The 16396-nt window shown below is 48.5% G+C and overlaps 1 protein-coding gene across 3 annotated transcripts in view; it reads left to right on the forward strand.

Annotated features, from left to right (window-relative positions):
- The window catches only part of EPB41L5 (erythrocyte membrane protein band 4.1 like 5), a 110372-nt gene that overhangs the window by 6498 nt on the left and 87478 nt on the right, over positions 1-16396 (forward strand). For all 3 annotated transcript variants that reach the window (XM_075933065.2, XM_075933068.2, XM_075933066.2), the window contains exons 3-5: positions 6428-6532; positions 13954-13996; positions 15515-15593. In XM_075933065.2, coding sequence (XP_075789180.2) covers positions 6428-6532; positions 13954-13996; positions 15515-15593 — 227 coding nt within the window. The remainder of the gene's footprint in view (positions 1-6427; positions 6533-13953; positions 13997-15514; positions 15594-16396) is intronic.

A 16396-nucleotide genomic window follows, 5' to 3' on the forward strand; every position in this document is an offset into this window, starting at 1 on the left:
CAGTAACACTGCTCATTGGCTTCTTCAGATGACTTATTGGACTCTCTGGCTTCTGACAGTCTGCCTTTGGTTGCTAGGGAAGAAAGAAAATGGTGGAAATGCAGGCTGGAATGAAGAATTTGAACTAGTTTAATGTGGTGAACGTATGGGTTCAGCATAGGGTCTGAGTCTCCCACTGACCCCCGGGCTCCATGCTGCCCTGCCACTTTGAAATGCACAAGAGCCCCCACTTGGGACACTTGTACATTTCAAAGCTGGCACGCTGCGTGCAGCCCGGAGTCGGTGGGATTTCCTGCTGGCCCCAACCTGCATGCAGAGTTCCACATTCCTCCTTTGAAATGTTCAAAAGACCAAGTAGGGGCTCTTGTACATTTCAAAGGAGGAAAGCGGACGTGCCTGTCGACTAGGCAAGTAGTCAATGGAAATTCCATCAACTACTCAACTAGTAAATTAACTGATACTTGACATCCTTAGTCTAATTAAAATTCCAGCATGGGATTTCCTACATGTTGAGTGGCTGTGGAGGAGGAGATAAAACCTGTTCTAGAACATATCACTGTTAGACTGTTTTGTATTTCTGACAGGAAGAGGAAGAGTGGAAACTTTATTTCCTGAAACTTCATATGCATTAACTGGTCTTAAACAGAGGTCTTTTGATCATATATTTTACTCCATACTGAAAAGTGTTATGCAGTGGCCATCCTGAGCCTGAGAAGGCGCCACAGTTTAGCTATGTCCATTGCCAAAGAGCTACAGTAATTTGCAAGCAGTCCCCATCAGGCGCCTCCTTCCATCTCCAGCATCTTTTCCCCACCAGCAGTCCCACTGATCAGTGCTTCCTCTTCCTTCCCCATGCCTCCTGCCCACTGTAATCAGCTGTTTCATGGCACTCAGAAGGCTCTGTTGGGGAGGGAAGGAGCAAGAGCGCAATATGCTTGGAGAAGGAGGTGGAGACACGAGTTGAGCACTGGAAAGTTGGCACCTGTAGCTGCAGCCCCAGAGTGAGTGCCTGAGCAAGGAGCCGCATATTAACTTCAGAAGAGTCACAAGTTGGCCACCTTTGCCCTGGATGGATTAACCCAAAGCAGTAAAAGGCACTCTATTCTGGAAGAGGCACATCCACACAGAACAGTATTCCAAAATAGCTATTTTGATAAATTTCAAATGTAGACCAGCCCTTAGACGCTCTGCACATTTAAAGATTTATATTAGTCCAGCCCACACACCGAATTCCGTGCTGTTAAGAGGGGTTTTTTTTCCTTTTACCTCCAGCCTAGTTTAATAATCTACATTAATCAAGTGTTGGGATTTCAAACAATTACATGTGCATGAGGAGGTTAATTTGTCCCCTGGAGGCAGAACCAGTCACAAATTTAGGTCTGTTTGTGGGTTAGATGGTTAATATTTTATTGGAAATCATTAAGCAACTTGAAAGTGCTTAACTGCTTGTCCTTTGAGGTAAACTCAGCTCTGCCAAAACACACAAGATAACAGTGAGATCAAAATACCACTTATACAAAATTGAGTGTTTTCTACAACTGAATTGTTACCCTATAGTCTCTTAAATGGAAATGCATCTTTGATTTCTTTAGAGTGTGCTGGAAATGACAGTTTTATTGAACACAAGTAAGTTTATGTAAACCCATAAAAAGGAACTTATTGCAGAGTTTTGTGATGGGTTGGCCTCCATTAGTTAAATATAGACAGCTACATCCTTTAGGAATGCAGGTGTATCTCCCAGGAATGTAGTTTTCAACTAAAACTTCAAAATTTGTTTAACTTTTATGAAAGTAAAATACCCATTTATGTATTCAGTATAAGTTTACATGAAACTGTGTGAGGGATGGTGGATTGACAGTCCCAGTGATTAAGTCAGAGAGGGACTGCCTCCTGTGTAATTCTGTCTCTGTCCATTTGGTCTTTACCTGCTTAGACTGGCACAATAGATGCCACTTGTGATGTAGGAATCCATCCACTGGGAAATAAACATCCATGAATTTCAAGTGTCACTGAGTAGCTTTTGCTCAGTAAAAGCTTTTACAACCTGAGCCAGAGTCAAACTGACATCTTAGATAAAGGGCTCTCCTTACCTGTTCATTCAGCTGTAAGAGTTATAAAGCTTAAAAATATATATATGGAAGAACATGGAAGCTTTCCCTTGGCTTTAGACCAGGCACAAGGTCCTTGTGTGAGCCGATGCCTTTGGTAACTTCACCTTTTCCAAAGGCTGTATTTATTCCACTTTGAGCCTGTCTTTCCTGTTGTTTATGCAGCAGAAAACACCCACTTGTTAAGATACAATATAAATAACTTAGTGGTGTTCTGTTTTGGAAGAAAGGACCTTGGTTCAAATATATTAAATGTGGAAGAAAGTATTTTACAATTGGTTCAAGAATTCTAACCAAGTTGTTCGGAGCAATTTTATCAGTGTTTAATACATTTTTGGTGGTAGTGAATCTTCTTATCTGAAACAGAAGAAACATGATTATTGCTGTGCATATATGTGAGATTGCTTGCTGTTCCATGTCCTGAGACTTGGTAAGAAAGGAGTTACGAAAGTGCATGGTGGCCTGAAATTAGTGTCTAGGTGAGAGAGCCTCAAACTGTGGGGTGTGACCCGTATGGGCATGAACAATGTTTGAGGGAGCACCACCCAACCTCACTTCCATCCCAGCTCAGCTCCTGGCCATGGCCTCATTCCCAGCCTCAGGCTCCTTACGTCCACGTCCCACCACCCTGGGATCCACAATCTCACACCTAGCCCTGGAGGGGGGCATTTATTAGGGGTGTAATAGTGTAATCCCGCGTTTCTCAAACTGTAGGTCCTAACCCCCGGGGGGGTTGCGAGCAACTTAGAGGGGGATCGTGGTATCACAAAGTTTGAGAACCCCTGGTGTAATCAATTAACAGATAAGCAAGTGTTTATCAGTTAACGTTATCAACTACATGCAACACACACACACACACACCCCAGCAAGGAAATTTTTTAGCAGGCTGGCTTGGCTCACGCCAGGACCTGGCATCAGCTCCCTTGCCGGCCCTTAGTGCTCTTAGTGCAGAGCCACAGCAGGGGTTGATGCTGGGTCCCAGCACGAGCCAGGACTGAGCCAGCCTGTCCACGTGCCAGCTCTTAGTGCCGGGACCCAGCATCAACCCTCGTTGCAGCTCTGCGGTACAAGTGCTTGTAGTGTTGTAGAGCTGCAGCAGGGCTAGTTACCGGACCTGGCAGGAGCCGGGATTGAGTGGTAGCAGTGCTACCACTTATCGGTTAATCATGTAGTTGACAATATTTCTTACCATCCCTAGCATGCACAGGGGCAAGGAGGGGTATGACCCTGAAAAGTTTGGGGACCACCGGTGTATGCTTCTGTCATATTTAACTTAAGCTTTCTGTATATAATGTAGGTTTGAATCATATTGCAAGAGACGTTTAACCCAGGACCATGGTTACAGTTTTAATTAAATGCCAGGTATTTAAAGATCAGAGTACCACAGGGTAGTAAAAAGTCTGCTTGCTCTTTTAAGTATGGAATTTAGTGGCTGAAACAGAGATGGAGGAAATTCTGCAAATAAGAAATCTAGCTAGTTCTCAATAATTATTTTAAAAACAAAGACAATTTTGTAGCAGAAATTATTAGACTGTATTCAGTGGCTTTTTATCTGTGATCAGCTCATTTGAATGTTTTTCTCTGGCTCAAAGGCCAGGGTGCCTCCCCAGTCTGGCCCTCTCCCCCACCCCTCCCACACACACTGGGGCTCTGCAGCAGGGCCCTCTGCACCCCGCCACAGGCCTTGCCGTCAGCCTCCACCCCCACTGCCGGCGCCTGACCCAGGACTGGATGTCCCTCCAGCAGCTGCCATGTAGGCTGGCAGCTGCCAGAGTTTAAACTGAGTTGTGCGGCTCCTCGGCTGTCCTGGGTAAAGGAGGGGGGAGGAGAGGGTATGGGAGCTACAGGGGCTTCGGTGAGGGGAGAGAGCGTGTGGGAGCTTGGCTGGGGGAAAGTGGGCATTGGAGTTGTGTGCCCTTGGTGGTATGGGGAGGTGTATGGGAGCCGCAGAGCCTCGTGGGGGCTTGGGTGAGGGGAAGGGGGACATATAGGACATGTGCAGTGACCCTGGTGGTCTGGGGGAAAGGGGGTGTGTGGAAGCCACGCGGCCTTGTTCCTTGCTGGTAGCGGGGCCGGAGCCGTGTGACCTCCCTCTTTGTGGTCAGAGGGAGAGAGCCGGATGCTGCACACCCTTCCTCCTCCCTGCCAGAAGGCAAGGGCCAGGCCAGCTGCAGCCTCAGCCTGGCCCAAACCTCTCTCCCCCCCCCACGCCTGCTCCCCAGTGGCCTGAGGGAGGGAGCTGGGCCAGCTGTGGCCTGGGTCCAGCCCAACCTTCCCCCTCACCTCCGGTGGCCAGAGCGGGAAGAGCTGGGGCTGCCTACCCCAGGAGAGGGGGTTTGGCAAGCATAGCGAGCAGGGAGCACTGTCCCCTAGTACTTGATAAAAATAATATATCTTTCACAACAGTATCAGAATCTTAACTCTTAGCTATGGATTTTCCCAATGGATTTTTATTATTTTGATATTGTAGCTAAATATTTTTTTCTTGCAGGGGATAAATGAGAAATACTTGTTAAGATTGAGCAGATAATAAATGTTGATAATCTGGGGTATGGGGAGGTGTGTGATACTCTGTAACTTTTAAAAAATGAGTAGTCTTGTGGCCTCTTAAGAGACTAACAGATAATGTACACCTATATAATAATATCATGAGTTTTCATGGGCAAAACCCACTTCTTCAGATGAGATGATCTTGAGTGGAGAAAAGAAGGGAAAGACTCAGAATAAGAAGGGAGAGGGGGAAAAGAAAATTACCTGTCATTTGCAGTCCTGGCGCTATTGTAGCGGGCTGGAATTGTTGCATATTTAGCTTTTGATGTCAATAGGATTTGAATGTAAGGAAAGCCAGTTTTATAGTAAGTTCAAACTTGTTCAGGCCAAGGGAGATGCTGTCAGATTTGCATATGAACGCCATTTCCTTGAGAATATTATTGTTAAAGGAATTTAATAGGGAGAGAGTGTCGCATTTTTACATATGTGAAAATTTGACTTGTTTGAAGTTTATCACCTGACACCAATATGTGGAATTTAAAGGTTTGATTTTTTTCAGTGATGTTTTATGTTTATACTTTGTATTAGAGAAATATGGTATTTATTTGGAATCAGAGATAAGGTTGCTATTCTATGATTATGTATATATTTGACATTTGAAGTGATTGGGTTTTATAAATGATGTGTTAAGTAATGTTCACTGGTGTCTCTTAGCAACTTGAGCTATTTCTTTAAAGAGTAGCTTTTGGTATTTTGCCAGTGGTTTTTGTGTATGCTGGTAATGGAGATAATAATTTAAAAAAATAATGAAATGACTCACCAAACTAATCAATTCAAGGAGTGAATGGTACATATTTCTGTTGATAAACAATACATCTCTCCACTATGTTTGTAAGTGTTGTAAAATCACTTGCTGATGAGACTCCACTGTGCATAAGAGAAATGTAGCTTGAGTAGCTTTGCTTTTGTCATTTGAAATGATTTGATGACTGAGTGACTGTAGAGTATATAGTCTTCATATGTGTTTTTCCTTATCTGCTTCAAAGGTGAAGATTTTAATATTGGATTTCAAATAGTAGGTATTTCTTAAGCATTTCACTATGTGTGTCCTTGAAAACTGCCTGATGTATTCGGCCAGGGGTGGGCAACCTTTTTTTGGATTGAGGATTGCTGACCAAAGAAAAATCAGTCGGGGGGGCGCACAGAAGTGAGAAGCAAAAAGCAAATAAAGAAAAAACCCAAACACTCACTAATATGGCCCCTGATTGAGGAGGACAAAGACCCTCTCCATATTCTCCTTGCACACTACAGCCTTGGGGGGTGGGGGAGGGCGGGCAAGGCTACTAGATTTTTGTGTGTTCCAGCCCCACAGGAGGACTGGGGGAGGAGGGTGCGGCACCACCAGCGTGGGCTGTTACTGAGTGGGAGCCTCAGTGGCTGCATCCCGTTCCCAGGCCTTAGGTTCCCCACCTCTGCATTAGGCAGTCTCAGAAACTACCTTTGTTTCCAATCTCATGGTATAAAGTGCCTTCAGTGGCATGTAGGAGGAAACAAAGCTGTAGAGTGCAGTGCTGAATACTTCCAAATAATTGGCATTTGGCACTGGCTACTTTTAAAGATAGGTTTAAAAATCTTCATGTACTAAATTGAAGGCATTTTCATTTACTTGGTTCTCTGCCAATGCCAGCAACTCTACTATTGTAGAGATGTTGCCAAGTTTGTGTTTGAAACGTTTTTTGGCATACTCAGTTTGTATATTCTTAGCCTTGAAAAGGTAAAGGAAGTAATAAAATCTACCTGTTACAGGCTGATTTATTTTGCAATTCCAGAAAAAAGCCAAAGGCCAACATCTGTTTGAACAGATCATGTACCATTTGGACCTCATTGAAAATGACTACTTTGGGCTGAGGTTCATGGATTCTGCACAAGTGGCAGTAAGTAACTGAGACTTTTTTTCCCCTTAGTAAATTATTAAGCTTAACCTTTACTGTGACAGATCAACATGTTATCAAAAAGCAAATAGTTTGTGTGTTACTTTGTAGAGCATATAAAAGTTTAATCAACCCCATATGGGCCAGCATAGTTCCTTACATATTCTTGCCTTTCACTTTTCTGACCCATTCTTGTGCCTGCTTTCTGATTTTAAAGTCAGGCCAATCATTGGACCAAAGTACTATGGTAATGAAGTCCTTTTGCAGCAATGTTCTTTTACTAATGAGGAACTGGTTGAGATTGTTAGCCCAGTCTTTTATTCTATAGGCAGTGATGCACAGAGGGGCTTTCCTGGGAGACTCGGCCATCAGATAGATCGGCTGGCCTCTCTAGATTCTGGATGAGCTGTTCCCAAATCCCTGTATATCATGGTGGTACCCTATATTAAAGCAGTCTCCATGTATCTGTCTTCACACTTAACTTGTAGTGCAGAGAGGGGTTTTCTTTAGCAAAATGTGACCATGAACATTTGATCCTTAAGACCACTAATGACTTGAGTAGGTGCAATTTCACTCTTAATTTTAGTTGCCCTGGGCCTTGGTCTACAGATAAATGCATTAGAGTTGTGGGGGAGGGGAGTTGGCAAATAAAATTACTAACTGCTCTTCCTAAGGTTTTGCAATTGTGTGTGAAGTGAAGGAATATCTTACTTTGGTCACCTTTCCTCTGTATTCATTTTTAGTTTAGTGGATAGGAATATTTTGGGGCTATAAAAAGACATGCTGGCCAAAAGGAGTGTTTGCACCAGCTTCTAGAGCCATGGTCACCAATTTGTCAATCACCAGGGCTTGACCAGTCGATCGTGAGGTGTTCGGGCCCCTCCCCCATTACCCCACTCCTGAGAAGACCCACTACCTACCTCCAGCAAAAATGGAGGTAGTGCCGGCTTCTTGCGGGGTGGACGGAAGTCCTGCAGCTGCGCGCCACTTCCAGGGGTTCCGGGAGTGCGCAGGCTGCTTCCCTCCCTCAGGTCTGTGGCGTGCCGGAACTTGCAGGGGGATGGTCCCCAGGTGAGGCGTGTGCCAGGACTTCCCTCCTCTGCGGCAGGGGAGTTGGCCCCGGAGGAGGGGCGTGCGGGCGCTTCCCTGCGCTGCGGGAGGGGGAGCTGGCCCCGGAGGAGGGGCGTGCGGGCGCTTCCCTGCGCTGCGGGAGGGGGAGTTGGCCCCGGAGGAGGGGCGTGCGGGCGCTTCCCTGCGCTGCGGGAGGGGGAGTTGGCCCCGGAGGAGGGGCGTGCGGGCGCTTCCCTGCGCTGCGGGAGGGGGAGTTGGCCCCGGAGGAGGGGCGTGCGGGCGCTTCCCTGCGCTGCGGGAGGGGGAGTTGGCCCCGGAGGAGGGGCGTGCGGGCGCTTCCCTGTGCTGCGGGAGGGGGAGCTGGCCCCGGAGGAGGGGCGTGCGGGCGCTTCCCTGCGCTGCGGGAGGGGGAGTTGGCCCCGGAGGAGGGGTGTGCGGGCGCTTCCCTGTGCTGCGGGAGGGGGAGTTGGCCCCGGAGGAGGGGCGTGCGGGCGCTTCCCTGCGCTGCGGGAGGGGGAGTTGGCCCCGGAGGAGGGGCGTGCGGGCGCTTCCCTGTGCTGCGGGAGGGGGAGTTGGCCCCGGAGGAGGGGCGTGCGGGCGCTTCCCTGTGCTGCGGGAGGGGGAGTTGGCCCTGGAGGAGGGGTGTGCGGGCACTTCCCTGCGCTGCGGGAGGGGGAGTTGGCCCCGGAGGAGGGGCGTGCGGGCACTTCCCTGTGCTGCGGGAGGGGGAGCTGGCCCCGGAGGAGGGGCGTGCGGGCGCTTCCCTGTGCTGCGGGAGGGGGAGTTGGCCCCGGAGGAGGGGCGTGCGGGCACTTCCCTGTGCTGCGGGAGGGGGAGCTGGCCCCGGAGGAGGGGTGTGCGGGCACTTCCCTGTGCTGCGGGAGGGGGAGTTGGCCCCGGAGGAGGGGTGTGCGGGCACTTCCCTGTGCTGCGGGAGGGGGAGCTGGCCCCGGAGGAGGGGCGTGCGGGCGCTTCCCTGTGCTGCGGGAGGGGGAGTTGGCCCCGGAGGAGGGGCGTGCGGGCACTTCCCTGTGCTGCGGGAGGGGGAGTTGGCCCCGGAGGAGGGGTGTGCGGGCGCTTCCCTGCGCTGCGGGAGGGGGAGTTGGCCCCGGAGGAGGGGTGTGCGGGCGCTTCCCTGTGCTGCGGGAGGGGGAGTTGGCCCTGGAGGAGGGGTGTGCGGGCGCTTCCCTGCGCTGCGGGAGGGGGAGTTGGCCCTGGAGGAGGGGTGTGCGGGCACTTCCCTGCGCTGCGGGAGGGGGAGTTGGCCCCGGAGGAGGGGTGTGCGGGCACTTCCCTGTGCTGCGGGAGGGGGAGCTGGCCCCGGAGGAGGGGTGTGCGGGCACTTCCCTGTGCTGCGGGAGGGGGAGCTGGCCCCGGAGGAGGGGTGTGCGGGCACTTCCCTGTGCTGCGGGAGGGGGAGCTGGCCCCGGAGGAGGGGCGTGCGGGCGCTTCCCTGCGCTGCGGGAGGGGGAGCTGGCCCCGGAGGAGGGGCGTGCGGGCACTTCCCTGCGCTGCGGGAGGGGGAGTTGGCCCCGGAGGAGGGGCGTGCGGGCACTTCCCTGTGCTGCGGGAGGGGGAGCTGGCCCCGGAGGAGGGGCGTGCGGGCACTTCCCTGCGCTGCGGGAGGGGGAGTTGGCCCCGGAGGAGGGGCGTGCGGGCACTTCCCTGTGCTGCGGGAGGGGGAGCTGGCCCCGGAGGAGGGGCGTGCGGGCGCTTCCCTGTGCTGCGGGAGGGGGAGTTGGCCCCGGAGGAGGGGCATGCGGGCGCTTCCCTGCGCTGCGGGAGGGGGAGTTGGCCCCGGAGGAGGGGCGTGCGGGCGCTTCCCTGTGCTGCGGGAGGGGGAGTTGGCCCCGGAGGAGGGGTGTGCGGGCGCTTCCCTGCGCTGCGGGAGGGGGAGCTGGCCCCGGAGGAGGGGCGTGCGGGCGCTTCCCTGCGCTGCGGGAGGGGGAGTTGGCCCCGGAGGAGGGGTGTGCGGGCACTTCCCTGCGCTGCGGGAGGGGGAGTTGGCCCCGGAGGAGGGGTGTGCGGGCGCTTCCCTGTGCTGCGGGAGGGGGAGTTGGCCCCGGAGGAGGGGTGTGCGGGCACTTCCCTGTGCTGCGGGAGGGGGAGCTGGCCCCGGAGGAGGGGCGTGCGGGCACTTCCCTGTGCTGCGGGAGGGGGAGCTGGCCCCGGAGGAGGGGTGTGCGGGCGCTTCCCTGCGCTGCGGGAGGGGGAGCTGGCCCCGGAGGAGGGGTGTGCGGGCGCTTCCCTGCGCTGCGGGAGGGGGAGCTGGCCCCGGAGGAGGGGTGTGCGGGCGCTTCCCTGCGCTGCGGGAGGGGGAGCTGGCCCCGGAGGAGGGGTGTGCGGGCGCTTCCCTGCGCTGCGGGAGGGGGAGCTGGCCCCGGAGGAGGGGCGTGCGGGCACTTCCCTGTGCCGTGGGAGGGGGAGTTGGCCCTGGAGGAGGCACACGGGGGAGAGGCTTCCCTCCTCTGCGGGCGGGGGGAAGTCCTGGGAAGAGGCTGGCACAGGGGACTCCCTGCCCCCACTGGCACCCTGTCCCCTCCCCCCGGCACCCTGTCCCCTCCCCCTGGCACCCTGTCCCTTCTCCCATGTGCCCTGCTGCAGAACCCTGCCTCCACCGCAGCACTCTGTCTCCTGCCCCAGCACCCACTAGCACCCTTCCCCAGTACCAAGTCTCCTGCTCCCACCAGTACAGTTGGGGTCACATTAGTGAGGCTTGGGGGGATTTTGGGAGGAGTTTTTTTTAGTTTGCATCTCCCTTGTGTGGCCCCAACTGACTTTTTTGTGGGTCAGTGACCCCCCCCCCCGACTCAAAACAGGTTCCCCGCCCTTCTCATAAATAAAGACAATGCAGAAACTGCGGGGAGGGATAGCTCAGTGGTTTGAGCATTGGCCTGCTAAACCCAGGGTTGTGAGTTCAATCCCTGTGGAGGCCATTTAGGGATTTGGGACAAAAATTTGTCAGGGATTGTACTTGGTCCTGCTGTGAAGGCAGGGGACTGGACTCGATGACCTTTCAAGGTCCCTTGCCTATCTCCTAGAACTGGAATCTCCATTAATTTAATTTAACTTTTTGTATTTGACATAGTATTTTATTTAAAAATGAAGCCTGGCCAACAAATCCCCAATTGGGGACAAGCCTCCATCTGGCTGCAGCATTATAACACTCCTGCAACACCCCCCCCCAGACCCTAGATCTAAGCCTAGACACTGGAAACCCCTGCCCTGAGCCCCTCACATACCCCAACCCAAATTCCTGCACCCTCACAGCCACAAGCCTGTGGCTTGCTTAGTACTATAACCCTCCATCTGGCCCCAACACTCCCCAGCCTGGAGCCCCCTCCCTGAGCCAGCATCCCCTTCTCCTCCACCTCTTGCATCCAAATTTCCTCCCAGATTTTGCACCTCTCACCCTTTTCCACATCCAAATACCTCATTCCCACCCCAGACCCCACTCATCCTGTCTCAACCCAGTGAGAGTACAGCTAGACTGCAAGAGCTTTTCCAGGATTCCAGAGATATCCTGGAAAAACTCTTCTGCATCCAGGGATGCATTTATTCTTCTGCTTTTTTTTACTGGAAGAGCAAACATGCTCTTTTGGTAACCCCTATATTCCTTGTTCCACTAAGAATAAGGGGGATTCCAAAAGAAGGGGTTTTTCTGACATTTGGCCCAGTCTAGACAGGCCAAATGTTGGAAAAACCTCTTCCAACAGAAGAATTGGAGGGGGAAAAAAAGTGGCAGTGTAGAGTGTATAAGGGCAAGTGATGGAGAGGAGGAGAATAGAGGGGGCAGGGCTTCAAGGAAGGGGTGGGATCTTAGGGGAAGCATGGGGTGGTAGATCTTTGCTTGTTCTGAGATTTAAAAAGTGATCTTGGGTGTAAAAAGGTTGGAGACCACTGCTCTAGAGCATCAATGAGCAAGCTAGGCTAGTGAGTGGTCCTCCTTCATCTCAGTGGGCTGCAAGATTGTAGTAACCAACAATGAGTAGTTTTGCTAACTGCACTTGCATACCAAGAATTTGTGGGTGTGTCCATTGAACCGTAGCAGTGGTTTGATTGGACGCAGAGGGAGTGCATGGCTTTTACAGTCTGTATTGTGTGCAGTCAGCATGCAACTCAGTTCGTGTGCCCTTGCTGTAGGCACACGTCACTTGAGTAATACTAGTAGAGGAAAAACACTACAGTGATGGAAACCAGCAGAATCTGGCAAGCCTGCATGTGAGCAACCGTAAACAAAATGTCTTTGGGGCCACACACAGAACCCCAAAGGGACACAGGTTGCCCACCACTGTTCTAGAACATTCAGCAGTTGGGCCCAAAGCTCAAATTGTCAGTGGGTAGGCTGCTGTTGAATTCAAATAGCTTTATATATCAGGTCAGTGTCAAACAGTCTAACCCAGCCTAGCGATGTGGAAAGTAAAGATGATATGAGACTGGTTAGGTTAATTACCTTATCATTAGTGAGTCAAATGTTAGTGGGTTATGAAATTGCTAGTATTTAACAAAAATAGCATAATACTTCAGATACAGTAGCTCTTAATGCTGCACATGACTTGGATATCATTGTCTAAATTACAGAGCAGTTAATTCCACATAGCAAGAGAAAAGCTATTACTTCCCGTCAAACAACATTTATTCTTATCACTTTGTTTAAAAAGCTGCTATTTATATTTATTTGCTTTCCCTTTCCAAAGTAATCCACTCCAAATTGTTTTAGGAATAACTTCTAGACCTTTTTGTTTGTTCAATATGCTGTTTTCATTGCTCATTAGTGAGTCATTCTTTGTGACTCTTAGATTTGGATAAAGGTACTAGAGTGTGTAGTGTAAATTTTTTCATCAGCCTCTTTTGGATTTCATCTGAATCGCTTGGAATAAAAGCAGCTTCTTCCCTCCTCCCTGTCCCTCCAAGATGTCCTGTGTATAAAAGCAGTTACGTTATTCCCCCTTCCTCCATGGTCCCCTCCCCCTTTACCATTCAAACTGAACTCCTAGAGGCATTGGTGATAGGAGCTGAGTCAAGTAAAGTGCTGTCAGTGCCTGCCTCGGGCCTCTTAACTGCCTACCACTGGAATGTGGAGGAGATGAAAGAAAACAGATTGGAGATTAAACAGATGTGCACGCAGTCCTGAGGTCTGAAAATGGCCTTCCCTCCCTATCTTACCTTTTCTGATTATCTGAACCAGCAGGCCCCTGTGTGAGGAATGTGGCCCCTAGTTTAATCAGGGGAGCACTGCTGACTTATGAAACTCAACTCAAGGAGACATCGGAGGTCAGCTGACTTAGGTGCCTCTTTGAGCATCACATTCCAGCCAAAACGTGGTACCATGTTCTAGCTGTTGAGTCAGTGTAGTTCACTTCTAGGATAATGCAGCATCTGTTACCTGCCCATGTCACATGTTTTGGACAGATCATTCCCCTCTGACATGGGTATGTGGTGGGCTCAGCTCTGTCACTGGCCAATTAATGGGACAACTTCTGTTTTACAGGGAGTACGGCTGCATGAGTCCTGGACATATTGCATATGTGCCTGTGCCAGGATTCTTTCTTAACTCATGAATATGCAGCTTTCTCTCCTGTCGGTCTTATTTACCAACATAAAATGAGTCACTGTTTTTTCCCTTCTAAGAATTAACTGTGGTATCTAGACTTATTGAAATGTTGTGGTATTTTCTACTCCCCCTGCTTTTTTCCTACCTCTTAAACTTTACTATTTCATTTTCAGCATTTTTAAAAGTTGTTTTATTTTTAATGAATATATATAATTCCTTCATTTCCCCCCCTTTTCCAAAGGGTATATCACAATCTGAGGCCAATATCAGACATTGAAATCCTTATTTAATGTGATATGAATGTATATCACACTGTCTGTGGTGGGTTCTGGAAGAACTTATGGTCCATTAACATGGATTGTTTGTATATCAGTACTCCAAACAACTGATGCTCTTTGAGGACTGACTTTTGCATGTTTATATTGCTGAATGGATACGGTCTTCTGTAGTCACTTGAAGCAAACTCTCTGTCTTGAGTTGATTTCCAGTTAAAATGATCTATTGTAATGCAATATGATGTGGTCCTTCTATGCTCATTTATCCCCTAAAAAAGTCTCTTCTGTGACACACATTTTGTTTGGGTTAATCCACATAATTTAGAATAAAATGCTTTCATAAGATGACATGGTTGTTAGCCGTAATGGATTCAGATTACGCTTTGTTTTAGTGGGGCTACTCTGTATTTTTAAATATTTTAATGCATCGTGAACTTTTGTGACTTGTTGTACATCTGTTTCTTTTTGTAAAGATATATTTTATGATAAAAAAAATTTCAACTCAAGGATTCTGTGTCTTTCAGCATTGGTTGGATAACACAAAGAGCATTAAAAAACAAGTTAAAAGTAAGTGTCCTTTTAGTTGTTGGGGTTTCTTAGGCCAGTTGAGTATCAGTATACATTGTGGGGATGTAGTCGAGTGTATTTGCTATGTTAGAAGACACCGTGGCAGGAGCAGGCTGTGTTCTAAACGGGATGATGTGGTGGTAAAATCGTGGCACATGCCTAATGGTGACTTAAAAACACTTCCTGATTCCTGTTACTTAATATAATGTAGTTTTCTTTACGCCAGAGGATCATTAACTGTGAAATGATTTATTTAGCATAATAGCCATTGGAGATTCTTCACTAGCTGTAGAGCCTTGTCCTCCCTAATTGTTTCATAATCACCTCAGCTTGATGGGTTGTAGAATGCCTTAATCTACATGTGATCTGCCTATCAAATAACCACATCTGATGTAAAGTTTGGTAGTAGCTCATTGGATAGATTCAGAGAAGAGCATGCTGATAACTTTGGATATGTTAGGACACATCTAGACTTGCAGAAAGATAGATGCTGCGACGGTCAATCTTCTGGCGTTCAATTTAGTGGGTCTAGTAGAGACCCGCTAAATCGAATGCCGAGGGAATTCCCAAGGGTGCTGCTATTTGACTTTTTTTTTCCTTCCTTTTTGCCCCATTCTTTAATAAGCTCTGCTAATAGGATGGCATTGGTTCTGAGCTTATAAAGGAACCCTCGAGGGTGCTATTCCAGTAAGGGAAGTTGATTGGAGCATTTCTCCCATCGACTTCCTGCTGTGGGAATGGTGCCAAAGTTTGGCTTAGGGTATGTTGATTACAGCTACATTATCTACATAGCAGGAATTGCGTACTTTAAGATGACCTTCTCCCATAGTATAGACCTGGCCTTAGTATGTCAATTTTGTTTGACTTTGTTCAGCAGCAGCTTTGCTGATAACTGTACAGTCTTTTAGGATCTTGAGATGCTATTTTAATAAAATGTTAATCTTGGAAGAGATGTCAGGGAAGGATCCTAGTTTCAATGCATAAATCCATCTAGAGCGCTGCAGTTTCAAAGAACCATTAATCCAGTTTTTGGATTAACTATGTGCCTTCTAGAAAGATGATGCACAGAGGGACTATTAAAGTGCACCAAATTAGGTCTAAAATCTGTGGAATATGGTGGCACAACCCATCAACAGCAGGCACTCCCAGAGCTCTGCAAGTGTTTTATGCAGACCAGTACGGTTGCTAAGAATTTGGCTGAGTATAGAGCCAAAATCCATGGCTCTCTACGTGATGGACAGAGTGCTTAAATATTAGGATTAACCTAGATTTGTCTGTTCTTGGCAAGACAAATCAACTTAATGGTTTATGACAGCTGGGTTGACTTGTAATTAGTGTCTGTTAATGTGTAATAGAAAAAAACATTCTTGTCATAAGGGAATTCTTTTCTTGAACATGTTGTGGTAGGACACAACCATTGATAGGCAGACTTTTGTTATGTGTGTTGCTTTTTGTTAATACATTTGGACCTTCTTCAGGTCTCTTGTTATCAGTGTCTTAAATTCATTTACTTTGCAGTTGGCCCACCATACTGTCTGCATCTTCGTGTAAAGTTTTACTCCTCTGAACCTAACAATCTCCGTGAAGAGTTAACAAGGTAAATTGAGTGTGATCTACGTAATTTCAGGGCATATGTTTCTGTTGTCCTAGCCTCTGTTTGCAGAGCTGTTTGGCTGCTGTTGGGATTTACTGGCTAATGTGTTCATTGTCCTTTTTTTTTTTTTTTTTTTTTCCTTCCCCAATATTCATTTAATACATTTGGCTTTTTTTTCTTCCTTTTTGCCCCAGTCTTTAATAAACTCTGTTAATAGGATGGCATTGGTTCTGAGCTTATAAGGGAAGCTTATGTTTTGTGACACTCCTGTCTTCAGTCTTTTATGGGTTATGGTTAATTTAAAGCCATGTGATATCTATGGTTTTTTTTGGAGAGAAAAACATAAAAAATGTATTTGTAACTGAGGATTTCTCTCCGGTAGAAATGAATTCAGTTAGGCCCCATCACTTTCAGGATCTATGCAAAACATTAGCAAAGTGAAGATTATTTCACCGTCATATTGAGATACAAGTCCCCGGTGTTTTTAATGCAGGATATAAGTCATGTCTAAACATGAGTTCCTATCAGAAAAGAGCATTTTTGAATCCCTTTTCATCTGGGACTAACCTGCATATGAATAGACACACACCATGGGTCTTTTTTTTCCCTGCCGAGTTCAGAAGAAGGGTGAAACTTTCCAGGTTTGAACAACAGAGATTATTTGTAGAAGACCATTCTGTTTCTGCAGTGTGGATCAGTCCTATTAGTGGAGAAACTGTCTCAGCAAGAGTAGTCAGTTCTTACTCAATGTTCACCTATTCCCATTAATTGTAAGCATTGCGGATCCACTGTTACTCATCAGCAAG

The sequence above is a fragment of the Pelodiscus sinensis genome, chromosome 7, assembly GCF_052426305.1.
Source record: "Pelodiscus sinensis isolate ZL-2025 chromosome 7, ASM5242630v1, whole genome shotgun sequence".
In the NCBI taxonomy this organism is placed as follows: domain Eukaryota; kingdom Metazoa; phylum Chordata; order Testudines; family Trionychidae; genus Pelodiscus; species Pelodiscus sinensis.